The 15,761-nt window shown below is 37.7% G+C and overlaps 1 protein-coding gene across 5 annotated transcripts in view; it reads right to left on the bottom strand.

Moving 5' to 3' along the window:
• Nucleotides 1-15,761, bottom strand: part of FAM126B (family with sequence similarity 126 member B) — a 49,861-nt gene that overhangs the window by 9,477 nt on the left and 24,623 nt on the right. For 4 of the 5 annotated variants that reach the window (XM_041472922.1, XM_041472923.1, XM_041472921.1 and 1 more), the window contains 8 exons: nt 13,924-14,103; nt 11,916-11,996; nt 11,169-11,284; nt 10,322-10,417; nt 9,387-9,503; nt 8,615-8,702; nt 4,605-4,764; nt 3,252-3,419 (listed from right to left, as the gene is read on the bottom strand). In XM_041472922.1, the coding sequence (XP_041328856.1) occupies nt 3,252-3,419; nt 4,605-4,764; nt 8,615-8,702; nt 9,387-9,503; nt 10,322-10,417; nt 11,169-11,284; nt 11,916-11,996; nt 13,924-14,103 (1,006 nt within the window). The remainder of the gene's footprint in view (nt 1-3,251; nt 3,420-4,604; nt 4,765-8,614; nt 8,703-9,386; nt 9,504-10,321; nt 10,418-11,168; nt 11,285-11,915; nt 11,997-13,923; nt 14,104-15,761) is intronic. The other variant, XM_041472925.1, reaches the window with a different exon arrangement.

Raw genomic sequence — 15,761 nt, 5'->3', positions numbered from 1 at the left:
TTTCGATAGTTCTGCTGGACTCACTGGCCTCACAGAAGCAGAAAAATAATATAGTTATGTTACTGCAGTCTTTCTTCCTTGATTAAATCTTTTGCCTCAGAAAAAGAGGGTCCTTAGGTTCCCAGAGCAATTATTAAAACGAAGGGTCCATTACTTGCTGTAACTTCCTGTAACCATATTTAAAATGCACGTACCTTCCCCACTTCCTGACCACCCTGTTTGGTAAAACTAGGCCTTCCTCTTCTCCTTGACACATACCTGTCTTTTCTTACACTAGACAGTGATATATTTTATCCACAATCCACCTGATATTCCCCCCTCCAACCTTCCCACACACAATCAAAGGTACTGATAAAAATCAGACATTACTGGAACATACCAAAAGCAAGACCACTTTTTCAATTAACCAACATTTATGTTTCTTTATATAACATGCAAAGCTGGATGAAAGCATGTTTAGTTACAAGCAGCAAGAGAAGCAGCTGAAGCCCCCTCTCAAGCCCTTCTTATTCAATAGAAAGGTGTGGAACTTATAAGAAGGTGTCTCCAGACAACACTGCTAAGATTTTTATTCTTACAAGAACATCAGTAGTTTTCAAAGTTTATGTTAAAGCATTGCTGAGTAACAGGATGCTGAAGCACATGTCCTATTCAGGGACTGTGAAGCAGTCACACTGAAAAAGTGGCATTTTATGCATAGGATTTAAAGATAAGACTGAGAGGGGTTGTCGCAAGCTTTTGGATGCTGCAACTACACAAAGGCCCAAGCTGCTCAGCAGTGCTCAAAAATGAAGAAGATAGAGAAGACAACATGCAAGAGAGTTTCTATCTAGTCAGACCCACATACCTACAGAAGTTCCCAATGGGGTTAAAGTAATTCAGCAAACACATTCTTTTCCTAATACATCTTATTTTTCCTCTAAAAAATGTCCTCAGAAATAATAAAACATGTTTGAGTCCTTACATACTCTGGGAAGGAAAACAAGATGATGTAACAATGAAGTTTTCTCTTTTTTTTTTTTTTTTTTTGCTTTGTTTGTTTGTTTTTGGTTTTGTTTATGTTCCAATAGATCAATAAGACAATTTCAAAAGGAAATAAAATCTAAAAATCTACTCCCTTCCAAGTAAACTTTATTTTAAGGCCAAAAGAGAAAGAGACAGTGCAACCCAATAGAAATCATATCCATTACACTACAGTGTGTATTCAGGACTCTCACTGTTCCTTATCAGAATAAATCTGTCCTCAAATAATTTGCTATTTGTGCATGTACACAACTAGTACTTTAGACACAGACTCAGTGTTCTCCACTGACCCAAAATAGTGCACAGAACTGCAGCTGCAATCACCCAGAAGCAGAATAGCTTGCACTGCATTACTGAGTCATTCTTGAAGTCTTGTCTTTTTCTACTTAAGGGGCCAAAACACTGATCTGAAGAAGGGGTTTTATAGACCTTTTTAAAATTACTTTTAGCATGTTTATCCTTCCTATAACTGAAGACTGAAAAGTCACTAGAAGTGATCAGTCTCTCCTTGTGCTGTTTGACATCAAACTGGTATTTGTAAGAGGAAATTTTCTGGCTGAAGCTTTCTGTGAAATCAGCATCAGAAAACAAACAGACCCCTGGATATACACCCGCAATTTTATGTTTATAATCAAAGCAAACTCCTTTCCTTGGCATTCTCCCAGATGCTATCAGCTGAAAAACTCAGTTTGATCAAGAATGTAATTATACATTGCTAATGTTACAGAAGTAAATGGTATTCAATCTATTTGTATTTAAGCAGAGAATGTGGAATGATGCCTTATCCAATAATATGCCAAATTATATCAATGGCTTCAAACAAGACTAAAATGCGTAATTTTTATCAACTTCTCTTCCCACTTCCTGTCTGTCCAGAAGGTTCTCTGCAGCTCAGCACTTCTCTATATCCTTCACGTCATGCACATGCAAAGAGTTATAAAACGGAGTAAGATCAAGTGAAAAGTGAATTTAAGAGAAGACAGGATCATTTACTGAGCATGCTCAAATTCATAATGCACCAAGTAGATTAAAAACCTGCACTAAATATTTTTATGCCACTCTCTTCTACGGAAGCATGAGATCTTAATTATTGCTGGACAGCAACTTTGTTTAAGTGTAATGCCTCTGTGACTCTACAATTAAGTCTCCAATTTCTCCAGACTGCTTCCAGATTTGTGAAAAACAAATCTGAAGAACAAATGTAACTCATATCTGAATGTGCAAATAAATCTTATTTATGATCAACTAATGTCCTTACAGAGGCTGGAAACACCAAAGTTCACATACAGAAGAAGGCTTAAGATAGGAGAGTACTTGAAAATATGTTCAGATAAATCTGTAAGAAATTAAATCTCATCTCTGAGGAGAAATCATGATTCAAGTTCAGTACTTGAAACTATGTCTTTCATCAAGGAAATCCTCTTTACTCAAAAGTAGATGAACTTAAATAAAATTCTACCACCTACTCTATCTGCTATTCTTGGCTGCCAAGCAGACCTCTGAAGACCTACAGCATTTGTGTGGACAGCACAACTGAGAAAGCAAGCAGTAATTGTTTCTAAAGTTTTTAGAAACATGACAACCTCATTTCTTCCTGATAACACAAGCACTTTTTTGGTGCTTGTAGAGCAGCCAGTTCCAAATGAGTTGTACATGTATGACTTTTCAATGAAAGAATGACTGGCAAATAAAACATCAGTAATTGTATCCCTGTTTTAGATAAGCTTGACTTTTAATGGCAACAGGAGACTTCATTTTTGAAAATCTAAAAACTGCATACTAATAAGACACTATTTTAACTAAAATGGAGCCAAATCCATTTATATTCTGTACTGTCTACTTTTCAGTGCTAGATTCATGTTCATCTGGTGCATATTTTTTCTTCTTAATATCAGATTAAACATGCTCAGTAACAGAGAGTTTCCAAGCAATCCCAAAGCTCTTGGATATTACCCCTGTCTTTTTTTTTGTTGTTGTTTTTTGTGCCATGCCAAGCAGTGTTTCACCACACAGATGCAAGCCCCAGGCCAGCCCACACGATAACAAAAGGTAGTTCCTGACCTGATGTTAGGTATATAGGGGATGTGTGTATTGCAAAGAAAGCTAATACACCCTGGGATAGCGGAAACACACACTAGAATGGAAAGAAGTTCTGCTTGGGGATAGGGAGCCAGGATCCTCCTCCAGCAACTGCCTCACTGACTTCTGCCTCCTCATCTCTGTCCTACCCTCTGTTGTGGCTGCTGCCAAGGCGGGCTCCGGGAAGCCATGCTCAGGGGTCCTGCGCATCAGCACCTCCCCCTCTTGCTCACGTTTGATCCCTAGGTCTGTGGAGCCGTGTTGGATCGGTGAGCCAGGAATGCTTGAGTCAGCCTCGATTGAGAAGTCAAAGCCATCTGGGATTCAACATATAACATTTTAGTGCTTTTCTATTCCTTTCTTGGCATTCCAACCCAGGCAGGAAAAATAGAAAGTTTATGCGGACACGTAACAAACACAAAACACTGCCCATGCGTCGTTAGAAGTGGTGAGAACATCCACAGAAAGGGACAGGTGGGCTGTACTGTAGACCAGAGACCAGCAAATGAAGAGAATGGCTGAATATAACTACAGTGAAGACAAACACAATTCAGACTCCTGAAAACAGGAGACAGCTACTTCTTGTCCTGGACATCCTGATTCAGCTGAAGACCAGAGGTCATCAAATCCACTTGCATGTGACCAAGAAGAAGAATAAAAAATAAAAAGGGAAAGAAACGTACCACAGGAAAATATGCAATTCCTGTTTTCAGACTTTTTACTCTCAGTTGATTCTTATGTTATTCTCTTTTTACCTTCATTGATTTATGCAGCTTTTTAAAGCTAATATTTTATACATGGAGTAACAAAGCTTTAAAAGTAGACAAAGTGATTTCAAAGCAAGGTTTTTGCTACGCCTACACTGAAGATGTCATCACATCAAGGTAAAGATCACTACTTTTTTTTTTTCCTTCATTCAGTCAAGCACACTTCCATATGATGCAAGTACTCACTGAGGAAAGACTAATTCTAAACTATCCAAACCTATTTTATAGCTCCCCAAGAAACTGGGTCATATGACGGTAGGTGTGATGTTGAGTTTGTCGCTCTCCCACTGCCATCAGCAGCTTTAGGCAGCTGGAATCCTATTAAGGTCTAGATGTTAGCATTCATTCCCTGAGCTATCTACGATGGGAAGCAGTTGAGTTTTAGTGCCGATTAAACAAAGAACTCAAATTCTAAGTCACACTTTACCCCTAAAATTTCACACAGTGTTACATGGAGAAAAAAGAAGTATTATTAAACATTTTCCAGTTTCTCCATTTCCTCATCTACCTCACAGTTTATCACAAAATCAAAACCAAAACAAACATCCAAATATTCACGTTCGTGCAGTGCTCTGAAGATGTAAAATATTATATACTATTATGGAGCATCACTTTTAAAAACAAACAAACAAAAAGCCCCCCCCCCAATGTTCTGTAAACATTCAAACTCAGAAGCCAGATTACAGTGATATGATGATTACATTGTAAGATGTGCTCCTGGCAGAGAAAGCTCACCTTCTCTCCTCCAGCGATGACGACGGATAGAAGCTGTTGTAATAGCACTCCGAGAAATTCTTGGAACTGTTGGAGTAACTTCTACTTTCAGTACCTTCTGGCCTTCTTGTGATGCATCAGGAGCATCAAAAGGCAGCGAATTCTTCATGGCATTTGCAACCTAAGACAAAAGTAAGATGCTGTACTACTACTGTCCTTGACTGCACTAACGGCAATATTGGATCTCCTGCCAGATACAGAAAGGAGAACAAGTAAGAATTGGTAATTATGCCAGATTCCCCTCAAGATGGAAGACCCCATGCCCAGGATTCAAGGTTGATTACATGGAAAAGCTCATCACAAACCTATTTGCAAAACCAGAGTTAATTTTCTCATTTTTTTTTGAGGTAATTAATTTTGTTCTATCTTTGCCATCTGTAGTGACAGACGTTAACAACACATACAGGAAGGTCTCCATCCAAAAGAGACTGCAATATGACAAGGCAAATACCATTTATGTTTTATGACAAGGGTGTCAATAAAACTAAGTCACAGCCCAAGCCAATGCAAACAGCCTTGTGCACGGGGGGACAGGGCTGATTTCCACCACACCTTTCCCCATACCACTCCCCACTCCTCCCTAAAAACAAGCCCAACAGAACCTAACCAAGAGGATTAGACTGCAAGTACTTGCAAGATTTATTTAGGGGAAAAAACAAATTGCAGCCTTAGCAACGAACATCAAGTCATTAAAATACAATTAAAAATAGGTTTCATAAAGATGAGTGTAACAGCCTATTATAAAGTCAGAAGTTACGTTTTGCAGTTTTGAGGAGAACAAGTGACTTCTTTTGGCTTTGATGTTTTAATTGTTTCTTTAAGTTTCCCATAAAATGCCTTTGGGATTAGAGGTTTACTTTAAAAAAGACAAAACCAACATTCAGTAATGCCACTTACTTTACAAGTAAATTGCTCAACAAAAGTGAACTTGTGTACCAGTTCCAGAAAAGCAAACTGGTTCTCTATGGCATGTACAATATTCAACAATAACAAAGCTGATGCACACAAAGTGTTACTTAAAGCTTCAAAATCTCCCCCAAAATCACAACCCATAAAATGAACACACCTTGATTTTCCAAAATTTTCTACCCACTGGAGCTGCTATCTTTTTTGAATAGATACCCTTGTCAGTATGAAAAAACAAAACAAAACTAAAAATTCATAGCAAATGACTTCTGCAGCATGACAGGAATCGTGACAGAGCATTTCTGCGTGTTGAACCTTTTAACAGTTGGCCTTTCTAGCAGCACAAACTGTACTTCTGGGGACTGAGGAAAACCATATGGAGATAAAAATCAATGCAACAGTAAATCTTTGAAACAATCTAAACAACCAGTCTGAATGAGTCACAGTCCTTGTCTGACAAAAACACCCTCAAAACCATGATCTTTCAGGTTGGAAAAACACTTGCTCACGATGTCTAATCCAGCACGGAAAGGCAGGAAAACAAACATGCAGCACAATTCAGACTTGGCAAGCCAAGTTTGCAGCTATCAATGACAAAGGAAGGTTGGTTTCAGGCCAGACAGCCACTCTTGCCTACCAGAAAGGAGCTCTAAGGAAAGAACATTCAATAAGAGCAGTAAGTGCATCTATAAAATACATTGGATAAAGATCAGCCAGGGACTTGCTGATCCATGGCTCCTGTGCACTGGACTTGGAAAACCTGTGTGTCCGTGCTCTGAAGACTGGGATTTCTGTCTGAAAAACATGCAGAACGCCTTGTTCAGAGGAAAAGACGGACTGGAACCGGTCTGCTCCCCAGGTCCAAGGTGTTACTAATTCTGACACTTGGTGATTAGTTTGGCTCTGTAGAAACTCTCAGGTTTCTTGACCAGTACCTGGTGTTTGTTAACAGAAATACTTTTCCTAAGCCAGAAAAGGCCTTTCCCTTGTGTTAACTCCTACCCTTTCCACTGCAGTCTCTGCGTAAGAGTGACAGAAGACTACTTCTACATCACAGATATTTCATAGCTTTCTGATGCTGTTTTTCCACTTGGGTTTTTTTAAGCTTAGGATTTTACTGCCTGTAGAAAAAAAAAAAAAAAAACCTAAGTAAATAATAGCATGGATCTACTAAATGGTCAAAAATGTTTCTCCTAGAAATAAACTCAGGGATCATGATGTTCCTCATTTTAATGATGACTGATGGTATTTCCATAATTACACAAATAGGTACCTGAAAGCAGGTATCTAAAAATAATCCTAATGTGGGGGTTTGCCTTAATATTTAATAGACTTCAAAGAATTTGCTGCTCTTAGGAAATCCTAGGCAGAAGCTGAACTTAGCAGCTTTCCTGTGAAGCATTCCAGATGATATTTATTTGGCACTAGTAGTTTTAGGTTTAAAATACAGTATTTTTATACTGCTGCTAAATTATACACATCTCCTGAACAATGCAAGGAGAGCAAAGGACTCCAATCTTTGAAAAAGTCAAATTGCTTGAATATACAGCATTAGGGAAAAGACATGCAGGTAATTTTTTAAATAAAACGGAAAATTTCTTCAAGCTACTTGTAAAAAATGTTAGTAAAACAACATAGGAAGCAGGCAATGATCAGAGTATTAAAAAAAAATCCACCTCCCCCAATAGGCCTGTATGCATATGTAGTAAAAACCTGACAACCAGGAAGGGGTAAAAACTGGTGATACTGTGATGTCACCAAACAATGGGATAGAGAATCAATAAGAGCTTTAGAAAAATAGCAAAGACATGCTAGAAGATTCTTACAACTAGAAGTAATCGCTAAGGACAAACTGATTAAAAATGAACAATGAAAACTAAAAATTGTCATATCATCAAGTTCCAGATCCTCCTACACACTCTTCAAATGTAGTAGTTTGATAGGATGGCCCAATTCAGCAGGTTCAATATTTAATTTAAAACTTTCAATCTGATGGAGTGATGACTCATTTCCAAAAGGAACCAAGTATTATAATAATTCAATGGATAGCAGGCATTTGAAATGCAGTAGTGTCAGAAAGCCTGTAGATAAATTGTACAGCCAATATTAATACCTTTGGAGAATAATTTTATGCAATTTAGTTCAGAAAAGAGTGATCTCAGATTGCCACATAAAAAGATTTTGCAAATCTGCTCCTTCGTCAGTTATGTAAAAAGCAGTGACATTTTACTGCTGGTTCTTCAGAGGAGGACTAAAGGCTTCTAGCCACAATTCTGATGCAAAAACTGAAACAGCAATCTAATTTACTTTATTCTCCTTAATTTTCCCTCTTCTTTTGATTCTCATTCCTATATCTGATAAAAATTTCTCCTCTCTTTCAACCTCCTCATCCTTCCCAGTCACATCCACCTGCATCCAGCCCACTTTCACCACTTTCCCTATTTCTCTTTTTTCATTATTAGAACAGCCAATACAGTAAAAACTGAAAAAAACCCACCCCAATCACAACTACTCCATTTTACTGCTGTTCCTCCAAACAAGGTAAAGATTAAGATCTGTGTGACTTTTATCAAACAAAATCTGGCACTGACTCTGGGATTGGAGCTCCTTTTCGCTTTCAGCTGTATCCTGCTGGTGCTTTCTCTACTTTGTTATCAGTTAAAACCCACAGCTTATTCTCAACCCTGATGAAGGTCTAGAAGCAAAGAAAACACCTTTTTTGCAACCAATGTCCTATAACATACAACTATTCAGTTAAGCTTCTTTGAACCACTCATCAGTAGCTTATGTCAAAACAACATAAACATTTTGAGCCAACTGTAATACATTAGCAAAATCCTAGCTTTCAGTCTCAATGAGTCCTAGAAGATCCCAACGCCCTGGCTTAATACTCAGCAGAAAAAGTATGGTATAAATAGCTATGTGGCAAACACCAGCTGTTAACAAATCACTTGCATTTGATAGCGCAGTGAATGCACACAAAAGCTTTCATTGCCAGCCCACTTCAGAAACACATCCATACTCCTCTCAACCAGGCCCATAAATTACAATGGATTGTTTCTTACCAGCAGGGGCTGTGAGTAGAGTTCAAGCTGTGCTCTGTAAATTATGTCCTCCAACACCTCCTGGCCAAGCTCCCACTGACCATTATATCTAAAAAGTAAAGACAGATATTTATCTTCCACATCTTATGAAAACAAACTTGTCCTTTTTTCTGCCCAAATCCAGCTTTGCACTTCTCAGCTTATGCAGAAAATTCATCAACTGTATAAACAACACAGTGTACATTCATTTCTTTTAGCACTACAACATATTTTATTACCTTCTTGGTGTATGTAACAAGAAAGCTCTATGTTCCCTCCAAACCAGACAAAATTGATGCCATAATCAGGACAAACTTTTAAAAAATGGGGCCAATATGCAAATGTTAATGCTACTTAGCAAAACTGAATTTGCTCCAGAAATATATTTTTGCTACCTCAGATGCTACTGACATCTAAGAGGTCTGCATTTCATCAGTTTATCTTGGCATCCAAGCTCTTTATGCTTGTGAATAGAAGGTATCTGTGGCACTGGCAAGGTGGAAAAAATTGAAACTAGAAGCCTAACTCTCTTTTGCACCTACTGCTGGCCCTTCATCACCTAATTCAGTGCTGACAAAAATATTTCCAAATTATCTGTTAGCTGAATAAGCAAGTAATGGGAAACACACTAATCGAGTACAAACTTATGTTATGACTCTAAATATTTTTTCAATTATAAAACAAGTGGCATTTATATTTTAATTCATGTAGAAGCAGACCTTTCTCTTTAAGTAAGAAAGACCTGTCCACTTACATGGCATAATAGACACCTGTGAGCAGCTGCACCATGAAGTCAGGGTCTAACACCACTCTACCACAGTGTTCTTTCCAGCGTTTCTCATGCTGCCGTGGAAATCCACTCACACACAGCCTAAAAACAACACCATTACAGGAAAGTATTAACTAAAATCACAGAGATTTTAGTTATTTCCAAATTTATTTTTTAAAATATAAATACACAACAAAGAACATCGTTATGTTGCAGTTTTGTAGCAGTGCCTTGATATGCGGCTCGATGACAGTCCAGTGTTGCTCCCATGTAGCTAATAACTCCACCTGTTTTCCTCAAATCATAACCAGCTTCTGGAGAACAGGGGTGGCAAGATGTTCTGCACTACCAGCCAGGAGACTCTCCCTACAATTCAGTAACTGAAACCAATTTTCTCTATAGGAAACATTTCCCTGGTACAGAAGAGAAGCATGCAAGTCACCTTACACCTAAAGTCAGATAACACACATATTATAGTCCTGAGAACTGCTCTCAGCTGCCTTGTAAGAAATATTTCTGACTATTGAAAAAAGGGCCTGTCTTCCTATATCCTGCCTATAGTAAAACCAGGATAATTTATTATATCCTTACTGCATCAGTTTCCTATCTGAATCTTCATCATGGAAGCAACACATGGCCACTGATACATAGCAACTGTGGCACTGTCTCCAAACCAACAGAAATCCCTTGCATATAAAATGTTGTCTTGCTTCTCTACTCAAAGAACAGATCTAATTTTCAGAAGTAGGAATATTAAACATATCTTGCAAATTTAGCATAGCCACAACTCAAGTGAAAATCATGGAAGCATACAAAGAACCAATCTATCCCCTTCAGAAAGCACTTTTTTTACTGGATGAATATTTTAAATATTCAGGTCTAGATGACCCTGAAGATTACCTCAAAGGCAAGTGTCTCACCTGGAACCCATCGTACAAAGTGACTGGTAAGAAGAAGCAGGCATGTAGACAATAGCTGAATTGTAACACAGCATAAGAAAGCTCAGCACCTCAAACCTGAAAAGAGCAAAAATCTTACATTGTTTCTATTCTTAATTTTTCACAAAAAATCTACAATTCAGTCTCAAAGAGCACCCTACAGGAAGAGGCGTCAGAAGTAAACACACAAATCCTTTAATCCTCTTTCATTGTAATTCACTAACTTGAAACAGGCTATCAAAGGTTCACTATAAACACTTAAATTTATTCTTCTGAAAATCCTGAAAGCCACTAGCATATGCAGGAACTATGAAGGAAACGAGATACGGCATAATATTTGGACAGTTCAAGAAGTGGAAATGTCTGCAATGCATTCAAAATTATTTTATCAGTTCTCCCAGTGCTGTCTTAAGACACAGGTAAAGCTAACAGTCATTAAACAGCAGGGCAATTTCTCTCACTCCTGGTTCTGTCTATCCACTTCGCTCTATTGCCTTTTTCCAGTAGAAAAAGGAGTCACAGCCCCTGATGCAAAGCTGAATTTTGTTAGACTTCCAGGAAAAATTGAATAGACAGCCATAAAATGAAAGATATTCCTTGCAGACACAGAAATGACAGAGAAGTTATTCTTCAAAATTAACTAGCAGAAGAACATACAAGGATGGAACAAAGAAAAAGAGAATTATACTCAAGATTACTAAGGCTGTTCTCTAGATTTATTTCCGAGCACTTAATGCTGAGAAAGGACTGATCACAAAATATTTTTATTTTGTTTAAGGATTTGTCTCCCTAGTGAAGCACCTTTAATATTAAGAGTACGTCCACCTACCGGTTCTGTGCTGTGAAGGTTTCTCTTTGAGGATGAAGATCACTGTAAACTACTCTGATAAGATCATGCTGACTTAATGCTCCTTCAGTTAAAGCCATGGATCCAATGGTAGAGGGCTAGAAGTAAGTGGTGGGAGAAGGAAGGAAGGAGGGGGGAGAAATTAAGTCGTAAGTAAAAATTCCCCAAAAGCATTAAAGCTCCCAACTACCTAAGGCAAAAGGCACACTAATCTTGTGATCTGTAAAAATGGAAATTACTCTAGAATACAGTAGATCTAAAAACATTACCTAGTTTCACTGTGATAAAGTGTACACACTTACAAGTAATACAGCAGGTGAGAGCAATTTTCAGCTTTGATTCTTACATATCCATGTACAGTTTGTTCTAATCACACAGACCTTTTGTCCAGAAACATCAGTGAAAGAAGCACACAACTGCAAGTTCTAACTGAACTAAGGAAGAGTTAGAAGGAAGACTGCTTTTATGCTAACATGTAAGAGGCAAAAAAAGCAGTTGCAACTACAACATAACTAACTCTATTAAAATGGGCAGTCTACAAAGATTTTTGAACATTTATATTCCTGTTCTTCTACAAATTCTATAGCATTCTATTACACTAACTGCAAGCTACAGACATTGAAAACTTACTACAAGAAGATGCACTTAAAATGGCCTGTGGCATCAAATGGATCGAGGTTCCATTCCTCTAATAGATTCAATTTTAATTTACCATAGTAGCTCTCTTACCTCATGATATATTGAGGGTTTAGATAATGAAGGAATAGTGAAAGACAAAACTTTGTTATTTCCATCTTTGTCAGCAATTTCCTGAATTAAAAACAAAACCAGAAATCAAACAGAAGTAAGGAGACAGGAGTTGGAATAACTTTCAGCTGTTAGAAGGAATTTAACAAATAAGTTAGATGTCCTGATCTGATAAGACTATTAACACCCTAAGGACTTCTGGCATTTGCAGAATATCAACAATATCAAAATACATAATTAACAAGTGGGAAAAGAGATCTATCACAAACTGCTCTGCAGAATTAGTGTGCAATACTTAAAAAAAAAACTCCAGCACAGGCTCTTTAATCAGTGAGACTAAAGACACTGACACAGAAGGGCTGATGAGTCACTTGCTGACAATGGGTAGTATTTCATAATAAATGCACCACAGAGAAAAGGTGAAATCAAGGGGACTGGCAAAGTTTCCTCAGGAGGAAACACTGGAGGAAGTGTTTTCTTCAAAGGCTTTCAGACTGGTCAGATTTTGTAGTTGCTAGGCTACTACATAAGCAAACCCTGCAGTTTTAAAAGAAAATATACTAGGAGCAATTACATAAGACTATACCAAAAAGGAGTCTAAAATCCTGCCTTTGCACTTTGTACAGCAAATTTTCAAACAATAAGCTCCAGTCATTCCAGTTTATGTAAAAGTTTAGCCCAGGGCAGCTCAGTATTTGTAGCAGGCTTCAAGGATTATAACAGGAGAATGGCTGACAGAATTTGTCAGAACACGGAAGATTTATTTACCCCTTTCACTTTCTAAGTATTCAGAAAATAACTTCACTCTCAGTCTACGTGCAGAAAAATATCAGCTTCATTAAAGAAAAATAGTGGAAGCCACCGTTCATTTTGAGGTCTCTTTCTTTCCAAATATGGAGAGAATGAAGAAATTACTGTCCTTAAAAAATATGAATCACCAACATGACTTTGAAATGAACTGCAGAACATTCTAGGAGGAGGAAAGATAAATGTACTACTTCAATCCAGCAGACAGTACAAAAAAATCCATTTCCAAGCAGTTTCCAGTGTTTTTTTCTATAAAAATAAATCTAAAATAACCAGATCTTCCAGTTGTTAGAGGTGATCTACAGACACAACTGGAATATATTTTAAGAATCACAGTTTGGCTATTCTGTGTCTTACGTGTAGAAATATAACCCACAATTGAAAGGAGGGGTTTACAACGACATTTCTTATGTGTAGAAATATAACCCACAATTGAAAGGAGGGGTTTACAACGACATTAGAAGGAAGGGTGATATTCAGAAGCGTATGCTTTAAGATCCTACACCACAGAAATTCCCAGTGGAGAATGTCTCTTGTGGCAGTATTGCTGAATTTATCAAACAGCCTCATAACATTATAAAAGCAAACATTTCCAGGCCAGGGTAAGGATGTAAAAAACTGCTTTTACATCCAATAGCCAAATTTAATAATTTACAGTTAGTTTTACTTATTCTCAAAACCACAGTTCCCCTCAAGACAGTTATCTGACTCAAATGGACACATGCATTCATCTGAGTGCTCACATGCAGAGTGGCTTCAGCACCAAACCACCCTTAAAAAAGACATGTTCAGAGTCCATGGGAGGGCAGGGGAGGTGGCACATCAAGACTGACTAAGCATATGAGCTTGACAATCATAAGAAGTCGCATTTTGCAACATTAAGAAGGGCTACCTGTTTGTTCCTTACAAACAGAAGTATATAAAAGTTTGAGAAAACCCATGAGGTGATTCTTTTCAGTGAAAATGTTTTTTCCAAAAAAGATAATTTAAAAACATGTTTTTGCAAACACATCTTTACTAAACCTTCATTACATTATGCTTTTCCCTGTATTAAACACACTTTCCTTTAAGCGTATTTTAATTTTAAATACGTTGTTCCAGTAATTTACTTTATTCCTAGCGGGCAGTGATGCCAAACTCCAGATCAAAGCTTTCCTCAGCCATTCCCACTCATCTCACTTACCAGGTTGTAAATGCCAAGCAGCAATGCCTCAATGCAGCCATTACTCTGCCTATCCCTGCTGGCAGTGAGACGCAGATAAACCCAGATCAGCTCTGGCAAAAACTGCAGCGTGAATCTCTTGAGTCGAACTTCAGAACTCCGATAAAGTTCAAAGAGCTGGTGGCAAACAGGCTCCAGGAGCTGTGGAAAGGCAAAAAAGGTAATCACTTACTGGTAGGCTTCTCTAATAAGGGACAGTGAAACAACAAATCTAGGGGCTGTATCATATAGCCACTGCAGTCAGTAAAAATTGTATTTCCTGCTGGCAAGCGAGTGAATCACACTGGTATCTGCATTGTATAAGGAGAACCATAAGGACAGACCTGAGCAGCACTGGTATGCAGTATTTGGACATGTGGCCACTACAGCACACCATGTGTGCTTTGATAACATTCTTCTCTAGGGCTGCCAGTACAAGATTTATTTTCTGTACAGGTACTAATTTAAGGCGTGTGACAGACGTGGTTTGAACTATGTGCACCGTAAAACTTTAGTGCAGTTGTAAGGTCTGTGGAAGCACAAAGGTTAAAGATCAGCTGCTAATGACAAGTCCATTGACAGAAATATGAATTAATTTCTTACCTATACCTTTTGAGTCTCAAAACCAATAACTGAGTGTGTTCATTACAATGCAAACTGATCTTTTCATTTTGAGTTGCAGTTCAGGTTTCACAAAAAGAATGAAAATAAAAGCCCCTATCAAGTCAGTGTGATAAAAGTATAAGGTAAACCTGCCATCTTAAGAGCCTACAATGCTAAACCAATACCTAAGATTCATCCATGGAACTGTTAGGGAACAGGAAAAAAAGCAGAAAGAACCACACTGAATAGTCTCATTCTTTCCCATGACTAATCAAGTTTTTATTACCAAAATCAAAACCTGAGGGGAAAAAAATTGAAAAAAGAAATTAAATTTCCAAGACAGATTTTTGTAATGTCTGTGACCACTACCTAATAATGTATTGCACCAAATGGGATGCTCTGACATAAGGAAAATATTCATGGGATTCACTGTCCAAAAAGACAGAGGCATACATATAATCTAAGACATCCATATTCATACAGAACAGCTACAGAGTCAGAAAATAGAGGCCAGAATCTCAAGTAATCTTTCTAACAGTACATGTTTCATGCAGCTCTCTTAGACATACAGATTAGATAAGGCATATATGACTCTCCTTTCACTCCCAGGCATATCCACCTGGGACTTTCAAAGCATTAGCAGCATATTTCATGGACTTTGATGCATTCTTTTTTCATTAATTTGTCTATTCATCATAATCATAGTACCACAAACTTCCTGTAGAATTGCGAGTCACACTTCTGCAATGCTGCACAAAGATATATTTCTGTGGTTTATTGTGAACCATCCATCCTTTTAAAAAACTTAGGAGTCCCTTGCTAACAGCAGAGAGACCAACATTTCTGCAAGTGAACAGCTGTAATGTTTGATAAATGTGCAATGCCATAAAGCTCTACAGATGTAGAATTTCACATACCTATATTTACACTTAGATATTTTACACTGGTATATCACAAACATAAAATATAAATTTGACAGAATTATCTATTAAGAGAGCATCAACCAGGAAACAATTTCATTTCCAACACACACAATATTCTGGTCAATGTAGCACACCATATTTAACCACTGATTACGTAAGTCATAACACGACATTTACGTAAAATAAAACTCATCTGTCAGAGAAATCTCTTCTTAAACAAGGCTCTGGTGTAAGTACCTTGTGTAAGAAGGTTCTGATTGACAGACTTGTTACTCTAAGCTAGAAGCCAGCATT

The sequence above is a fragment of the Pyrgilauda ruficollis genome, unplaced genomic scaffold (genome assembly GCF_017590135.1).
Source record: "Pyrgilauda ruficollis isolate IOZ18807 unplaced genomic scaffold, ASM1759013v1 scaffold3, whole genome shotgun sequence".
Lineage (NCBI taxonomy): Eukaryota > Metazoa > Chordata > Aves > Passeriformes > Passeridae > Pyrgilauda > Pyrgilauda ruficollis.
This window is presented reverse-complemented; position numbering and strand designations above follow the sequence as displayed.